This window comes from Spermophilus citellus, assembly GCF_964194105.1.
Source record: "Spermophilus citellus genome assembly, chromosome: 10".
Classification (NCBI taxonomy): domain Eukaryota; kingdom Metazoa; phylum Chordata; class Mammalia; order Rodentia; family Sciuridae; genus Spermophilus; species Spermophilus citellus.
In genome coordinates, this window is record NC_138197.1 from 78,283,584 (window position 1) to 78,299,443 (window position 15,860).

Here is a 15,860-nt window from a genome sequence, read left to right on the forward strand (position 1 = left end):
GTGAATAAAATACAAAATAGGGCTGAGGATGTGCCTCAGTGGTTGAGTGCCCCTGAATTCAATCCCAGGTACCCCCCCAAAAAAAACCCCACACATATATAATTGCTGGGCATGGTGGCGCACGCCTGTTATCCCAGAGACTCAGGAGGCTGAGGCAGGAAGATCATGAGTTCAAACTCAGCCTCAGCAACTTATCAAACCTTAAGCAACTCAGTAAGACCCTGTCTCTAATAAAATATTTTTTAAAAGGGCTGGGATGTGGCTCAGTGGTTAAGTGCCCCTGAGTTCAGTTCTAAAAGAAAAACCACATAATTTTTCATATATTATCCTATAGTTTGTCAAGTATTCCAGATATCTAGGTTGGTGGATATCTAGAATGGTTATAATTTTTAACAAAAAATTTCTCTTAATCTTTTACCCAGACCCCATCATCTTAGTTCCAGAGTCAATTCCTTCCCCCCACCAACGTGTCTTTATTCCTCCCCTGCTAATAGTTCAATTCTGTTCCAACATTATCTACCACTATTTTCTCTGCTCATCAATCAAAGCTTCTGAGATAGAGAAAAATATATAACCAAAAAACTAGAGCAAGCTGGGTGGGGTGGTGCACACCTGTAATCCTAGCAACTGAGAGGCCAAGGCAGGAGGACCACAAGTTCTAGGCCAGCCTCAGCAACTTAGTAAGACCCTGGCTCAAAAGTAAAACAAAGGGCCACATATATACCACTGAATGTAGCTCAGTGGTAAACACTTACTTAGAATGTATGAAGTTCTGGGTTCAATCCCTAGTACTGGGGGAGGGGATGGGCAACTAAATATGAAGAGCTACAAATATATCTGGACCTTCAGTGCTGCTCTGTATTCCTCCTGTGCTTCCCTGCTCAGTTCCCTTTCCTGTCCTCCAGGGCAACTAGCTTAAACCCTCACATCTCAAGATCTCCTGCCTACCACCCCCAGACAACTTTATCTTCTACTTAAAAAAAATAATGTGATCAAGCATGAATTTCAACCACCACAGACAAAACTATATCGCGATATGTCCTTTCATTCTCCCTTATGACAAGTGATGAATCTCCTTTTTCTGGGCTGAAGTAAATCTCTTCTAGATACTTAATTCTCCCTTACTGTAGGATGCTAGGGGCTTTTGCATATCTTTGCTCTTGTCTCTTGGCAAGTGCTCTAACACTGAACTATATTCCTAGCCCCTAGTTACTTGATTCTTGAGATTATTTACTTAGAACCTCAGTATATAACTAAAAGTGGCCTGATATGGTGGCACACACCTGTAATCCTAGCAGCTCTGAAGTCTGAGGTGGAAGGATCACAAATTCAAAACCAGCTTGGGTAACCCTGTCCCAAAATTAAAAAAAAAAAAAAATCTGAAACTAGTTCAGTGGTAGAGCACACAGTTCCTGGTACCCACACCCCCACCTCACTCCCTGCAAAAGTGTTGCAGGCTTGAGTCATTTGCATCTTCTTCAGTAACATCTCTCAATCATTTTTCCTTATAAAGTCTCTCCCCACTATGAGTCCCTACTTTGCTGTGTGCTTCTCTATAACAGACTCCCCAAATTTCCAGAAACAGTACCAATTTCCCATCCCCACTTCCTCATCTCTCAGTCATTCCTTAGCCCGTCTTGATCTGGCTCTTGTTCTGCCCAAACTACTTTTCCAAAGCTTACCTCTTACCACATAAAACAGGCATTTCTCAGTCTTTTGTCTGCTTCACCTCTCTGTGTTCTCCACTCCTTCCTTTTTTTTTTTTTTTTTGATATTAGGGATTGAACCCAGGGCATTTTATCATTGAGCTACATCCCCAACCCCCTTCTTATTTTATTTTTTATTATTATTTTGGTACCAGGGATTGAACCCAGGGGCACTGTACCACGGAGCCACATCCCCAGCCCTTTTTATATTTTATAACTCAGAGTCTCCCTGAGTTGCTTAGGACCTCACTAAATTACTGAGGCTGGCTTTGAACTTGTGATCCTCTTGCCCTCAGCCTCCCAAGTTGCAGGGATTACAGGTGTGTGCCACTGCACCTGGCTGGTAGTGGCAGTGTGGCAGTGGCACACACCTGTAAATGCTTGCTCTATCCCAAAGTTCAGCCCTTGGTTCTTTCTTTGCTGTTTTTGGGAGATGCCATACATGTCCACAGACTTCCACAATTCATAAATCTGTATCCCTAACACATACCACTTTCCTGAACTCTGGGCCCATATGTCTGTCCAGTTGCCCTCAGGTGCTCATACATATTCCAAACTAAACTCGTCTCCCTTACACTGCTCTTTTTCACTACCATCTCTCCTCGTTTTACCCAGAAGCCTGGGACTCACCCTCAATGTCTCCCTTTTCCCCCAAACCCCATATCCACTATGAATTTTCAAAATCAACATCAAACTATATCTTTAGGGCTGAGGATGTGGCTCAAGTGGTAACTTGCTCACCTGGCATGCGTGGGGCACTGGGTTCGATCCTCTGCACCACATAAAAATAAAGATGTTGTGTCCACCAAAAACTGAAAAATAAATACTAAAAAATTCTCTCTCTTTCTCTCTCCTCTCTCTCTCTTTGAAAAAAAAAATATATCTTTAAATTTTCTCCCATTTGCTGGGTGCAGTGGTGCATGCTTGTAATCCCAGGGACACAGGAGGCTCAGATAGGAAGAGGATCCCAAGTTGGAAGCCAGCCTTCACAATTTAGTGAGACTCTATCTCAAAATAAAAATTAAAAAGGGCTCAGTGGCAAAGTGCCCCTGGGTTCGATCCCCAGTACCTGGAAAAAAAAATTACATCCCCTTCTCCCAACCCAACAGCCGCTGCTTTAGTTCACCATCTGTATATAAACTTTTGCAACACTCCAGTCACCCTCCAGAATGATGCCTGAATGGTCCTTCTAAAAAAGCACATTTAACAGATTAAAACTACTTGAAGGATCTTCAGTGCCTACCCTCCCTAACCTTAAGTCTTGCTTCTTCCAACTAGTTATCAAACTCTAGTTCTACCTTATACCTACATCTCTCAGAAACGCATTATTTCTTTCTCATCTCCAGGTTTTTTACACCGTTCTCTGAGAGCATTTTAACCCCTAGTTCTGAACTTTATCCAGTTTCCCATACCCAGCACAGAGTCTCCATTCTCTTCCAAGGCTTCCAGTTCCACTGTCCTCCTTCTGTCATTAGCATTTTGTCTTACAGAACTCCAGTGCAGCACTTATCTTGAATGTTGCCAACTGTCTCCCTGGCCAGCTAGTAATATTAGACTCCCAATTTATTTTGGGCGGGAACTATATCTCCCTACTACAATCTAAGGAGAATGAATCCAAAGAACAGTACTGGGAAGGGGGTGCAAATGAATTCACTTTTTTTTTTTTTAAGAGAGAGTGAGAGAGCGAGAGAGAATTTTTAATATTTATTTTTTAGTTCTCGGCAGACACAACATCTTTGTTGGTATGTGGTGCTGAGGATCAAACCCAGGCCGCATGCATGCCAGGCGAGCGCGCTACCGCTTGAGGCATATCCCCAGCCCTGAATGCACTTTTTATCACATTTTTAAATTTGTAGCTTAGAGTGTCATTTGGGGTAATTTGGCCCCCATTTATGTTTGCAGTTTGCGGAGTGGTCATGTATATTATCAAGTATCTAGTCTAAAGCAGTTGATACGGGCAAGGCTGATGGAGGAAGGGCTGCCTCCCACTTACTTGGGTACAAGTAAGTGACCAATAAATATTTGTTGAATAGATGAATGAATGGGTGAATTTTAAAAAGCTTGAGGCCACTGATAACAATTCTGGATTTCCCATTTTGGCTCCTACCCAATTCCTATTTGGTAAGGAAACGCTTTCGCGTTAGCCTCAGACTGGAGGTTACTCATTAGAAACTGGGCAAAGCTGGACGGCGGTGACTTTTCAGTGAATAAGTTCCGGACCTGGGAGTAAATCAAGCCGGCACAGGACACACTTCAGCCTACTGGCGGGCCGCGGGAGGCCATCTGAGATCCTGAGTTCCCGCACACAGGCCAGGCGTCAGGTGAGCCCACCCACCTCGCGGGCGTTGGGCAAGCAGACATAGGGGGCGGAGCCATGGCTCCGCTCTGCCCCACTCGCGCGCCTGCGGTCCAGCCTCCGGTCACGTGATAGCGGCGCAGGTGAGCACAGCTTCCGGGGTCGGGTGCTGGGATCGCGACCGGCTCCTGCTTCTACTCGGTCGGGTGCGCGGGAGACTATGGCGTCCTCGGTCCCGCCAGCCGCCGCACCAGCGGCAACAGCGGGCCCAGGCCCGGGTTTCGGCTTCGCCTCCAAAACCAAGAAGAAGCATTTCGTGCAGCAGAAGGTGAAGGTGTTCCGGGCTGCCGACCCGCTGGTGGGCGTGTTCCTGTGGGGCGTAGCCCACTCGGTGAGAACCAGTCCTAGCCCTCATAACCCTGGCAAAAGTCCCTCCCGCGCCTTGGGGTGTCTCTGTTTTCCTTGCTCCAGCATTCCCAGCCCCTCGCGTTGCGATTTCCACCGCCCCCACCCCCTGCGCCCGGGTTGCCCAGATCCCTGCTCAACAACCCCCAGTTGTACCCCCAGGTTTTCTTCGGGTTGCTGATTTTAGTCTTCCCCCTCCTCCCTTTACTCCCCCCCATGAGTTCCACCTTCCCCACCTGAAATCCAGCTTCCTCTTCCCTGGCTTCTTACACACCAAGTCCAGTCTCAGCCCCAGGCTACGGAAACTGGCCCTGATCAGCTCCTGCAGGAGGGACATTAGGGGAGTGGTTCTTTGGGTTGTTGGTGGTGAGGTCTTGGTGTGTGGAAGGGTGTGGAGGAGGGGTGGAGTAGCTGGGTGAAGGAGATTATTCACTTTCCTTTCCACCTTGCTTTCTAGCTTCAGTCCTTGATTTTGGAGCCTTGATTGTCTGGGGAAAGCTCCAGGTTTTTTGGACCTTCTAATCCTGCTTGTCCCTTCCTTTCCCTTCCAGAGGTACAGCATTTCTGAGCCCCACCCTGAGCCTAGAGGTTGTACTCACTCAGTACTTTATGTATGTATGCATTTGGTCTTAATTGCATCCCCACCGCTGACTGGAGTGATGGTATTCTGTGTAAGTGGGGCTTATTCTTGTACAAAGAAAAGGCTGAGGAGCTCTGGTCCCAGGGACACCAATGTTGGTGAACTTTAGAAGGAGGAAACTGCTCTAAAGGGTATGACCTGGGAGTCAGGAGGATGCCAAGAAGGCTAGTATATCTCTCCTGGGAGGCCTATAGCTGGGCTGCTCCCTTTCCCTCAGATCTGGAGTGGGAGGGATGCAGTGATCTTAATGTGGCAGGGAATATTTTAGTAGTCAACTTCCTTGAATTGTTATAGTCAAGGCAGACTTGTGGAGGTGGAAGGGGGTGCAGATGAATGCAGTTTTTAATCACATTTTTGATTTGTAGTTTAGAGTATCATTTGGGGTCATTTGACCCCCTTTTGCATTTGCAGCTTGCGGAGTGGTCATGTGTTATTATCAAGTATCTAGTCTAAGGCACTTGGTATGGGCAAGGCTGATGGAGGAAAGGCTGCCTCTCCATGTGTCCCTTCCAGTTGACTCATCCATCCCTGTGGGAAGCTTAACAGGAAGGCTTTTCCTTTGGTAAGGATTGGGGGGATTACATGTAAGACCTGCCTCAGCCTCTTTAGATATGTAAACTTCAGCTCCAGCACCGAAACCTCCAGCCAACATACATCTACTTCAGGTGTCTGGAATGGAGAAATTCCTTGAACATATGCCTTAGTGGTGATTCAGCCTGCTTAGCAGGTGGTGAGGAGGGGGCAGGAAACGCTATATCTAAATTTTAGGCTGGGAATCTCAAGTGTCTTTTTTTCCTAGAGGAATATGTTCTGTCCTCCTTTTCTACTGAGAATGGGAGGAGTTACATGCATTTCAGTGTGTGGGATTTAGGTTAAACCACAATTCAACCTTTCTAAATTATCAAGTAAGAATAAGCAAGGTATTTATTTATTCAGTTAATGAACATTTCACAACTTTCCTTTCCTTCCAGAGGTAGGGGATTTCAGAAAACCTACCCACCCTGAGCCTAGAGATTGTACTAACTCAGGAATAAATAAATAAATACACACACACACACACACACACACACACACATCCCCATTGCTGGCTGGAGTGATAGTATTTGGTGTAAATGAGGGTCCTTGTGCTAGCTAGGCACTTGAGAAATGTACATGATAAGGATAGGTCCTGCCTTGAAATGCTCACAGTCTTGAGGGTTGTACTTACATAAACTGATGTTAAGAGTCATGTGGTACATGCACTATTAAAGGCAAATAAAAGGTGCTGTAGCAACACCAAGTAGAAAGCACATCTCCTTGGGATTCTTAAATACAGGAGCCCCCTATCTACTCTGAGTTAGCAGGCTGCATATCCTGGGAGTAAAGGACAGCATGTGATGCTTACATCTTTTGGGTGGTGTATTGGCTTAACTTTAAGGAATAGACACCTAATGGACTCATATTCTCTGAGGGCCGGCATTCCCTCTGAGATCAGCTGCTCTTCCTTTACCTTATACTTAGGCAGGTGGGCACCTGCTGCAGAGAACTGGGTCAGAGTGCTCTGGAAGGACTGTCTTGTTTTAAAGGAGATACCTTTTATAGAATATGAACATTTCATTTTCTTGCCACTTTTGATTTCCTCAAGAGTCCCATTAACTCTCTGTACGCTTTAAAAAATGTTTTTTTTTTTTTAATGGAACACATGTAACTTTGTCTTGAGTCTGCAGATTTTTTTTTCTAGAATTTCTCACAGCTTTAAAAATAGTCCTAAGTTGCTTACAGGGTTTGCCTAATATAAAATTCCTGTTGTGAGCATGAAGTTCCATGGGGGAGGGAGTGTGAGGATTGCTTACCACAGTCCTTCTTGGGCAGCAGAATGGATTAGACACATTTTTCTCACTTCAAGATTATGTACAGCCAGTGTTTTTAAAGGAAAAAGGTTTGAGTTGCCCTTTCCTGACTCCCGCCCAGACACAGTATATAAGTGCTCTCCATACCCTTACTTGCTGCCTCGATATTCATGTTTTGACTTATCAGATCAATGAGCTCAGCCAGGTGCCTCCCCCAGTGATGCTGCTGCCAGATGACTTTAAAGCTAGTTCCAAGATCAAGGTTAATAATCATCTTTTCCACAGGTAAGTGGAGGAATCCTTGCCCTTCTTATGGCAATCTCTTAGAAAAATAATAATTTTTTAAAGATTCAGGGAGTTAAATTGTTTTAGATTTAGAAGTCAATTTACAAGTTGTATGGTCTAGGGGATGGGGATGTGGCTCAGTGATAGAGTACTTGCTTACCATGTATGAGACCCTGGATTCAATCCCCAGCACCAAACACACACAAAAAAATGTTGTATAAACTAATATCCTTCTCAATGCAGAAATTCAGTTTTGTGGGGAAAAAATATTAAAATAATTTCTAATATTGCCTTCATACTTGTATTTACCAGTGTTATTTCTCTTTTAGCCTGGAAGTTGCATAGAGTAAATGTATTCAGATGCGTTACCATTAGCTTCAAATAGGGATTCCTTGAAAGAAGTGCTTTAGCACCCTTTTATTAGAAGATACTTTTCAAAACAATGATACCTATTTCCAACTTTAGAATGTCTTTAACTTGCTTGAGATTGGGGGAATGCTCCTATTTGGATGGGCAGTAGATCCTTGATCTACTTATACTACTTACTAGCCTTGTGACTTGGGCAGGTCAGTCAATTAACTTGAGACACAATTTCCCCTTCTCTAAAATGGGAACAATGTACCTTTAAAGTACCTTATGGGGTTTTATGAGAATCAAATGAGCAGCTGGGCTCATTGGTGCATGCCTGTAATCCCAGTGGCTTGGGAGGCTGAGGCAGAAGGATCATAAGTTCAAAGCCAGCCTCAGTAACTCAGCAAGGCTCTAAGCAGCTTAGCAAGACCCTGTCTCAAAATATAAAACTGGCTGGGGATGTGGCTAGTCTTAAGCACCTCTGGGTTCAATCCCCGATACCTCATCTTCCCAAAAAGTGTAAAGGTGCTTTATAAACTTCCAAGCCTTATATGAATGCAAAGTGATATTGACACTTTGTTGTCTTATCTTGAAAACTCATATTAACAGAGAAAATCTGCCCAGTCATTTCAAGTTCAAGGAGTATTGTCCCCAAGTCTTCAGGAACCTTCGTGATCGATTTGGCATTGATGATCAGGATTACTTGGTGAGAACATATTATGGAATGAGGGTAATCCCTAGCAACTGGGAGTCCTTGGGAGAGTTATGTTTGGTAAAAGGAAAGCCTCAGCAAATATGATTCTTTATCTTTAGTGGTCACAGACATCTTTTAAAAATCTAATGAAAGCTAATGAAGCTAATTTAATGAAGCTGTCTTTGGGGAAAAATATAGGTACATTAAAAATTATATGTTCAATTTAAGGGTTTTATTCACTTTCAGAAGCATTTGGGTGGCCATTATCCTATGATTTGTATCTCCACGTAAAATGTGAGGAAGAGCCTGTAGCCTATTCTTTTGTTTCCAGGTGTCCCTTACCCGAAGCCCCCCAAGTGAAAGTGAAGGGAGCGATGGCCGTTTTCTTATCTCTTATGATCGGACTCTAGTCATCAAGGAAGTATCCAGTGAAGACATTGCTGACATGCATAGCAACCTTTCCAACTACCATCAGGTTAGGCCTCTCTCCAGCTCCATTTTATCTTCCCCTCCTCCCTACTCATTCATAACTCAGCTGCCAGAGCACATAGAGACTTCCTATCCCTTTTTCCCCCTACAAAATATCTCCCCCAGAAGCACTTGATATCATGTTTTTGAAAACTAGGAATTTAAGCTGGACACAGTGGTGCACGCCTGTAATCCCAGTGACTCATGGAGGCTGAGGCAGGAGGATTGCAAGTTCAAGGTCAGCCTCAGCAATTTAGGGAGACCTATCTCAAAAACAGAAAGGATTGGGATGTAGCTCAGTGGTAGAATGACCCCCAGGCTCAATCCCCAGTAGCAAGTTTTTTAAAAAAAGAAAAATAGGAGTTAAAAAAAAGAAAAGAAAAGGCATACCTATTTGTGTTTTTTTTTTTTTTAAGAGAGAGTGAGAGAGGACAGAGAGAGAGAGAGAGAGAGAATTTTTAATATTTATTTTTTAGTTCTCGGCAGACACAACATCTTTGTTGGTATGTGGTGCTGAGGATCGAACCCGGGCCGTGCGCATGCCAGGCGAGCACGCTACCGCTTGAGCCACATCCCCAGCCCCCCTATTTGTGTTTAACCTAACAGCAGAAGAATTTTATATGTCCCTTCCCATTTGGTATTTACAATCTAAAACCTGCTTCATCCTAAGAAGATCTTTTTCATCCCACCTTCCATCCCTTACTTTATCTCTTATGGCTGGCTTTTTGGGACACTAGGGAACCCTGTGGAGAGACCCAAAGACCAAGTCAGCAGAAGTGGCTAAGGAAGATCTCTGGTAAGATTGTGGGAGTTAAGGCAAAGGAGCCTTCAAATTTTAGGACTTCCATTTACCAAGAACTGGGAAACAGAAAAAGGAACAGGTTTTTGGAGGAAGATAGTTCTGATTTGGACATGATGAGGTTTAGATTTCTACAGTTCATTCAGCTACAGATGTCCAGTCAGTGGCTGGGATACCAGGATTCAGGAAAGAAGAGTAGGCTAGAAGTATAGGTTTGGGAGTTGTACATGAGTAAGTGATCATCAAAATCACTTATTACCACTTAAAAATCACTTAGAAATATAGGTAAGATTATTGAAGGAAAATGTGTGGAGTAAGATGAGAAAAAGGTTGAAGATAGAACCTAAGGAGGCTCAGAGTAGATGGGCACTTTTCATTATTTATTCCCCAGTACATTCCATAAAGGATTTGAAGACAGAGGAACAGAATCAGAAGAGTGGTACAGTGGAACCTGAGACTGAAGAGCAATTTAAGGAGAGACTGGTCAACAAAATTGGGTGCCACACCGTTGGAACATAACAATGATTAGAATACCTATTGGATATGACAAGTGAGGGATTTGGAGGAGATCTCAGAGAGGGAAATGAAGGTCTAAATTCAAGTTCAGTGGTTTGATATGTCAATGAGATGTAGGAAATGGTCTGATTGTTAATCACTTTTCTATGAAAGTTTGCTTTGAAGAGAAGTAGGCAGCAAAACTGAGCGATGGGGGCAGGGGCTGTAGCTTAGTTGCAGAGCACTTGCCTAACATGCATGAGGCACTGGGTTTGATCCTCAGCACCACATAAAATTAAAAAAAAAAAAAACAATAAAGGTATTCTGTTCATATATAACTACAAAAAAAAAATTTAAAGCATAAATGCTCCTCAACTTACTAAAAACAAACAACAACAACAACAAAAAAAAAAAAAAAAACAAAGATGGGCTGGGGATGTGGCTCAACCAGTAGCACACTCACCTGGCATGTGTGCGGCCCGGGTTCGATCCTCAGCACCACATACAAACAAAGATGTTGTGTCCGCCAAAAACTGAAAAATAAATATTAAAAAATTCTCTCTCTCTCTTTCTAAAAAAAAACCAGAGATGGTAAGCATTGAAAGAAGAATTGTTTGTTTTGTCTTTTGTACGTTTGTTTTTTGCAGTGTTGAGATCAAATTCAAGGCCTCAAGCATGTTAGTCAAATGCTGTACCACTGAGCTGTTGCCCCAGCCCTGAAAAATGAAATTTTTTTTTAAGAATCCAGTTACAGGGCTGGGGTTGTGGCTCAGTGGCAGAGTGCTCATCTAACATGCATGAGGCCCTGGGTTTGATCCTCAGCACACATAAAAGTAAATAAATGAAATGAAGGTATTATGTCCATCTATATCTAAAAAATATTAAAAAAAAAAAAAGAATCCAATTACAGGGCTGGGGTTGTGGCTCAGCGATTGAGCACTCTCCTAACATGTGTGAGGCCCTAGGTTCAATCCTCAGCACCACATAAAAATGAAAAAATAAAATAAAAGTATTGTGTCAACAATAACTAAAAAATAAATATTAAAAAAAAGAATTCAATTACAGGTCATCATGTAGGCATTTATACTACAGGAATTTAGCCCACCAAGAAACAGTGGCCTAGGAATAATTTCATTGATAAGCAGATGTAAATTCTAATTCTGATTCTGTGACTACTTGCCTTTAGGAGGTCCTAAAACAAGGATAAGAAAACCTGGCCTTCCACATTTCAAAGAATAATACAAGTCAAATGAGAGAAGGCAATTTAAAATTAAGAGACATTAGGAAGGCAGGAAGATCAATAAGACCCTGGAAACTTAGACCCTGTCTCAAAATAAAAATTAAAAAATGGCTGGGAGTGTAACTTCGTGGTAGAGCACTCCTGGATTAAATCTCTACTACCATACTCCTATCCCCACAACAATTAGGAGTCATTATACACATGGAAGAAATCAGTGGAGATGGGGATTCAGAACCTGTTTTGGGCAGTTTTAGAAAGCACCCAAAACTTTTGATCTTCTTATGACCTCTCTTCTTGAAGTTTTCTGCCCCATCCTAGAAGGGTAGTGTTTGGATTTCCATTCCTGGGCTATTTGTGTGTCTGCTACTCAGTCTGTCTTTATTCTTCATCCCCTCCCACCCTAGTACATTGTGAAGTGCCATGGCAACACACTGCTGCCTCAGTTCTTGGGGATGTACCGAGTCAGCGTGGACAACGAAGACAGCTACATGCTTGTGATGCGCAATATGTTTAGCCACCGTCTTCCTGTGCACAGAAAGTATGACCTCAAGGTAAGGACAGGATTTAGCTAGGATTTAGGGGAATATCCTGGTGGCCTGAGAATGGGGAAGGGACTGGGAGGATATTGGATGATTCCTTTTACAGGAAAGAAGGCTGTGGATTTGAGTACTCATCTTAGGTGCTGGGTTCTGTTCTTTTAGCCACTTCTGCTGACTTGGTCTTTGGGTCTCTCCACAGGGTTCCCTAGTATCCCGGGAAGCCAGCGATAAGGAAAAGGTGAAACTCATTTTAGGTGATAGGGTGAAGGATGGGGGTGAATGAAAGGGATCTTCTTAGACGAAGAGGCCATTCTCCATAACAGATGGTGATCACCAGATGTTTAAATCACTGAAAGGAAGAGAGATGTGAACTTTGACTGTTCCAGGGATGGTTTGGGAATGGAAAGAAGAACAACTGAATTGTCATTGGCATGGGTTATTCCACAACAAAAATTTGGGGATGGGTGGGAGGGTGCCAGGCTTTAAGAGTACTAGGTGCTCACCCTTTATCTCCTATTATGGGTGCTTGTATTCAAGTAGCTATCTGCTGAAGGAGGAAGAAAATTCAGCATAGAGGGTATTGACTGAAAGTGGTGGGGTGTGAGCTGATGTTATATCTCAGTGATAGAGCACTTGCCTAGCATGCATGAATCCTAGGTTCAATCCTCAGCACTGCAAAACAAAAAAACAAGCTGTGATGTGAGGTACAGCTGAGTGACAGCCTAGGAAAGAATCAGTGTGAAGTCAGCGAACATAGGCTATAGCTCTCTTCTCAAGGCCACTGAGGTGAAGATAGAGTCCTGGAGATAGGATTCTTCAAGCCCTGGGGATGGGACCCCAAGATATCTTTTTCCCTATTTTAGGTTAAGGAATTGCCTACCCTTAAGGATATAGACTTCCTCAATAAGAACCAGAAAGTGTATATTGGTGAGGAGGAGAAGAAAGTATTTCTGGAGAAGCTAAAGAGAGATGTGGAGGTGATAATTGGGGTGCTTTGAAATGCCTGTGTTCCTTTTTTTCCCCCTTTAGTTGTCTCTTCCATTTACAATATGAGAGAGCTCCCCCTTTCTCCTTATTCTTTGGGTCCTCTGCATGTAGCGGGGTTGAATATGAGTCAGTTACATAATCTAGAGGTGACCTGTGGAGGGGGTGCCTGGAATGAATAAAAGGGTGATCTTAAATTTCAAAATATTTAGGCACTACAAAATATTTAGTACACCCCAGCCTCAATTTTTACTCTTCCTTTCCCTAAAAGGGCCCCAGAAAGAGAAGAGTTGGTAAGGGTGGTACCTGGAAGTGGGGAGGAAGATCTGGGGTGTCTGATTTGTCAATGGGTCTCAGTTTCTAGTGCAGCTGAAGATCATGGACTACAGCCTTCTGCTGGGCATCCACGACATCATCCGGGGCTCTGAACCAGAGGAGGAAGGGTCCATACGGGAAGATGAGTCAGAGTGGGATGGGGACTGTAACCTGACTGGACCTCCTGCTCTGGTGGGCTCCTATGGTACTTCCCCTGAGGGTATTGGAGGCTACATTCATTCTCATCGGCCCTTGGGCCCTGGAGAGTTTGAGTCCTTCATCGATGTCTATGCCATCCGGAGTGCTGAGGGTGAGAGAGATACTGGAAATTTTGAGGGTGGAGAGGGAGGATTGTCGCTGGGGATAGAGACTAGGGTGGTGGGTGGAGAGATTAGCTTTTCAGAACAAAACTGACTAGTTCCTGAGAAAGGGAATTGGGACTATAACTTTTCATTGTTGGTCTCTCCCCAGGCGCCCCCCAGAAGGAGGTATATTTCATGGGCCTCATTGACATCCTGACACAATATGATGCCAAGAAAAAAGCAGCTCATGCAGCCAAAACTGTCAAACATGGGGTGAGTTTCCCAAAGCCTTTCCTATCCTGTAATGATTATTCTTTGGGAAGAGAGCTGCTTATGTATAGAATGGCAAAGGGAGAAAAATGGGCTGGGATGGGTTGGGGGACAGGGAATGGGGAAGGTGGTGGTTTGGACTGACACACTGATCCACATCTCCTCTCACAGGCAGGGGCAGAGATCTCTACTGTCCATCCAGAGCAGTATGCGAAGCGATTCCTGGATTTTATTACCAACATCTTTGCCTAAGAGCCTGCCTGACTCTGTGGTGATTGCTGCTTTACTCAAAAGGTGGTGGGCTTCTGAGAGGCTTGGGGGAACTGTGGATATTCTGGCCACCACTACTCTTCCTCCTTTGCTAAATTCAGGCTGCAGGCTCCTTCCATCTATATAACTCCATTCCAGGTTCATCCTGGCCCCCAGAAATACATTGTTCTTTCTCCCCTTTATCCATTTTTTTCCCCTCTCTCCCTCCCCACAAAAAGCCCTCTTGCTTCATTAGAGAGGAATTGTTGACTTTCTCCCAAGTGCCTTGAGCTTTGTAAAATATCCTATTGTTTCTATAAAATAGGAGGAGCTGGGGGCAGGGGGTTGTTTGCCATCCTCAGGACCTGACTGGACAAATGGACCTGGCTCAAGCAACTACTCTGGATGCACTTTGCTGTTGGGGTGAACTAAGAGTATCTGAATGTTGCTGTTAACTTTATAGAACTCACTGTGGCATGCTTCCCTCCTGGTAGGCCCTGGGATGGAGGACTTTCAGAATACTACAGATGTGGGTGCAGGCCTGCACACACATGATGGAAAATGGCCAATCTGACATATGGAAGTAGGGTGGGGAGTGGTCAGGAGACTAGCACCTCACAGAGGCAGGACCTAAGAGGACTTTTGTGACTATGCAGGGAATTGGAGAGTCTCTGTCAAGGATTGACTACTCTCCAGTTTCTTCTCCCCTGTATTTCCACCTCCATCCATCCACACTTCTGTCACAGGAGCTGGAGATGTCCAGAAGTGTTCAGGTTTGGGTGAAGGTGTTTTGACTACTGCTGTGCTATCCTAGTACATGGCCTTTCCTAGGGCTGGAACCCTACAGAGGGTATGTGGCCAGTTCTGAAGGCTGGGATAATGGGATGTAACGTAAGGTTTATTCCCATGTTAAGTTTCTTTTCTTCCTGCCTAGCTATCCCCAATGTTTATTTCCAGTACAAAGGAATATCTCTACCTGGGTCAATTGTGGTCATTTCAAGAGGATGGAGGTCTCAAGTGTGGGGACCTCCCCCTTCTCTGGATGTGTGCACCTAGCATACTTCCTTCCCCTGCCCTTTCACAAACAGTTTTTCCAGTTGGCTGTATTATTCTGTTCTCTTCTATTCTGTCTTATACTGCTACTGTGTCTCCCAGGGGACAGATGGCCTTCTTTGTCATCTTCACTCTCCACCCCCAGAGAGGAGTCAGAGCCATAACTCAAGTCACCCAGCCCCCTCCAAAGATAGCTGAGTTTGACACATGATATTTTCAGAATGTAGAGGACCCTGATGAGAAGAGATGGATTTTTCTCCCCTTCCCCCAATGCCTTTGGGACCAAGGCACCCATTTGACTTGATATCCTTTATTCTCCTTGTAAAGCTAGGTACCAGCAGCTGGCCTGTGGGGATGCAAAGCTGCTTTTCTCAGCATCTGGCTGAAATGAACAATCTCACAAGAAGTCATGAGGTCATATGGGAGAAGCTCTCTCTTTGTTTTCATCTTTTTTTCCAAAGAAAGTAGCAGGAGGAGTCGTCCCCAGTTAGGGATTGGATCCCCTATAATATCTTCTTTTCAGGGGCCTGCTGGATCTTTTCCATTCTTACCATCTACTTTTCCCCTGTTGAATGCAATAAAACTCCATGACACCAGCAGCTGTTGCTCTTTAGAACTGGATTTTGGGGTGGGAGGTGGCAGTAGAGTGCTTGCCTAGCATGTTCAAGGTCCAGCTCAGTAGTAGGGTGCTTGCCTAGCATGTGGGAGGCCCTGGGTTCAGTTCCCAGCACTTCAAGGAAAACAAAACTGGTTTTTCTGACCATGAGACTGATGTATCATGGGAATTATGGTCTTCCTTTGTTGCTTCTGTTTTTTGTCTTTTTTGTTTTAATAAAATAAAATCCTGTGTATTTACTTCCATTACTATCACAATACAGAAATAAATTATTCGATCCAGATTCCTTCACAGAAATGCTTTGTATTTCTCCTTTCTGACGAA

At 44.0% G+C, this 15,860-nt stretch overlaps 1 protein-coding gene across 4 annotated transcripts; it reads left to right on the top strand.

Moving 5' to 3' along the window:
- Positions 1-4,038: 4,038 nt before the first annotated feature.
- PIP4K2C (phosphatidylinositol-5-phosphate 4-kinase type 2 gamma) lies at positions 4,039-15,819 on the top strand. 4 transcript variants are annotated; one of them, XM_081312022.1, is made up of 11 exons: positions 4,270-4,393; positions 4,865-4,960; positions 7,064-7,161; positions 8,122-8,218; positions 8,538-8,681; positions 11,613-11,759; positions 11,947-11,985; positions 12,611-12,724; positions 13,089-13,356; positions 13,518-13,621; positions 13,790-15,819. In XM_081312022.1, the coding sequence occupies exons 3-11, from the start codon at positions 7,097-7,099 to the stop codon at positions 13,868-13,870; spliced, it is 1,059 nt and encodes a 352-aa protein (XP_081168148.1). In that variant the 5' UTR covers positions 4,270-4,393; positions 4,865-4,960; positions 7,064-7,096; the 3' UTR covers positions 13,871-15,819. The 4 variants fall into 4 exon arrangements, with proteins under 4 accessions (XP_081168145.1, XP_081168146.1, XP_081168147.1 ...); XM_081312019.1 differs by lacking the exon at positions 4,865-4,960 and having other exon boundaries at positions 4,039-4,393; XM_081312020.1 differs by lacking the exons at positions 4,865-4,960; positions 12,611-12,724 and having other exon boundaries at positions 4,040-4,393.
- The last annotated feature ends 41 nt before the right edge of the window (positions 15,820-15,860 follow it).

Excerpts from the sequence above, each read along its gene's own strand:
- PIP4K2C (XM_081312019.1), top strand. The coding sequence starts at position 4,223 with ATGGCGTCCTCGGTCCCGCCAGCCGCCGCACCAGCGGCAACAGCGGGC. Across the intron at positions 11,760-11,946 it reads ACAGAAAGTATGACCTCAAG|GGTTCCCTAGTATCCCGGGA; the intron begins GTAAGGACAGGA and ends GTCTCTCCACAG. Across the intron at positions 13,357-13,517 it reads TGCCATCCGGAGTGCTGAGG|GCGCCCCCCAGAAGGAGGTA; the intron begins GTGAGAGAGATA and ends GTCTCTCCCCAG.